Here is a 959-nt window from a genome sequence, read left to right as displayed (position 1 = left end):
GAAGTGCCCCAATATCAGGAGGGCCTAAGCACAGGAAGTGCTCCAATATCAGGAGGGCCTAAGCACAGGAAGTGCCCCAATAACAAGGGGGTCTAGGCACAGGAAGTGCTCCAATATCAGGAGGGCCTAAGCACAGGAAGTGCGGCCAATATCAGGGGAGCCTAGGCACAGAAAGTGCTCCAATATCAGGGGGGCCTAGGCACAGGAAGTGCTCCAATATCAGGAGGGCCTAAGCACAGGAAGTGCGCCAATATCAGGGGGGCCTAGGCACAGGAAGTGCTCCAATATCAGGAGGGCCTAAGCACAGGAAGTGCGCCAATATCAGGGGGGCCTAGGCACAGGAAGTGCCCCAATATCAGGAGGGCCTAGACGTCTTCCTTCATCTCCCTCAATGATTTCCTTTCTTTCCACAGAATGTCCGCATGTGAAGAAGAGAGTGCCGTTCCGGCTCACCGGGCCCCTCAGCCCGTCCCACTGGGCCCCGATCTGGCTCAGGCTCACCCACTATTGGACATCACCTTGACACCAGACAAAGGTGGAGGGATACTGCGCCGGGAGCCCTCCGGGCGGAAGAAGGGGCCGCGGCAGGTGAGGCTATTGGTGTTTATTTCACGGATTGGCTGAGGCTGCCTCACGGTCACTAGCTCCGCCCCCTCCCCCAAGAGCCCCGGCCTATTTTATTGCTTATTCCCCCAGGTTCGCTTTGACGTAGATGAAGAGGCGTCAGGCAGAGAGGAGGCCGCCCTCGCAGCTCCCAGAATGCACAGCAGCGAGGTCCTGAAGCAAGAAGTGCGGGTTCAGGCGCGGCGGGAGTTTGACGCCGAGAGCGCAGTGCAGAGCGAGCTAAGTCGATCGTATCGAGTAAAGCGCAATGTAGAGAGTGAAGCGTTCAGAGGTGAGAAGGGGGGGGGGAGTGAGATGATTGGCTGGTGGGAGTGGGAGGGGCCTGCATCCCTCTA

General features: G+C 58.4%; 1 protein-coding gene across 1 annotated transcript in view; it reads left to right on the top strand.

Annotated features, from left to right (window-relative positions):
- Nucleotides 1-409: 409 nt before the first annotated feature.
- Nucleotides 410-959, top strand: part of PPP1R35 (protein phosphatase 1 regulatory subunit 35) — a gene marked incomplete at its 3' end in the record, with an annotated part of 4,094 nt that continues 3,544 nt past the window's right edge. Inside the window, exons 1-2 of the mRNA XM_018575181.1 lie at nucleotides 410-588; nucleotides 697-895. Of these exons, the coding sequence (XP_018430683.1) occupies nucleotides 415-588; nucleotides 697-895 (373 nt within the window). The remainder of the gene's footprint in view (nucleotides 589-696; nucleotides 896-959) is intronic.

The sequence above is a fragment of the Nanorana parkeri genome, unplaced genomic scaffold, assembly GCF_000935625.1.
Source record: "Nanorana parkeri isolate BGI_ZX_2015 unplaced genomic scaffold, ASM93562v1 scaffold3612, whole genome shotgun sequence".
Lineage (NCBI taxonomy): Eukaryota > Metazoa > Chordata > Amphibia > Anura > Dicroglossidae > Nanorana > Nanorana parkeri.
Note: the sequence above shows the minus strand (reverse complement) of the source record. Positions and strands in the feature narration are given on the sequence as shown.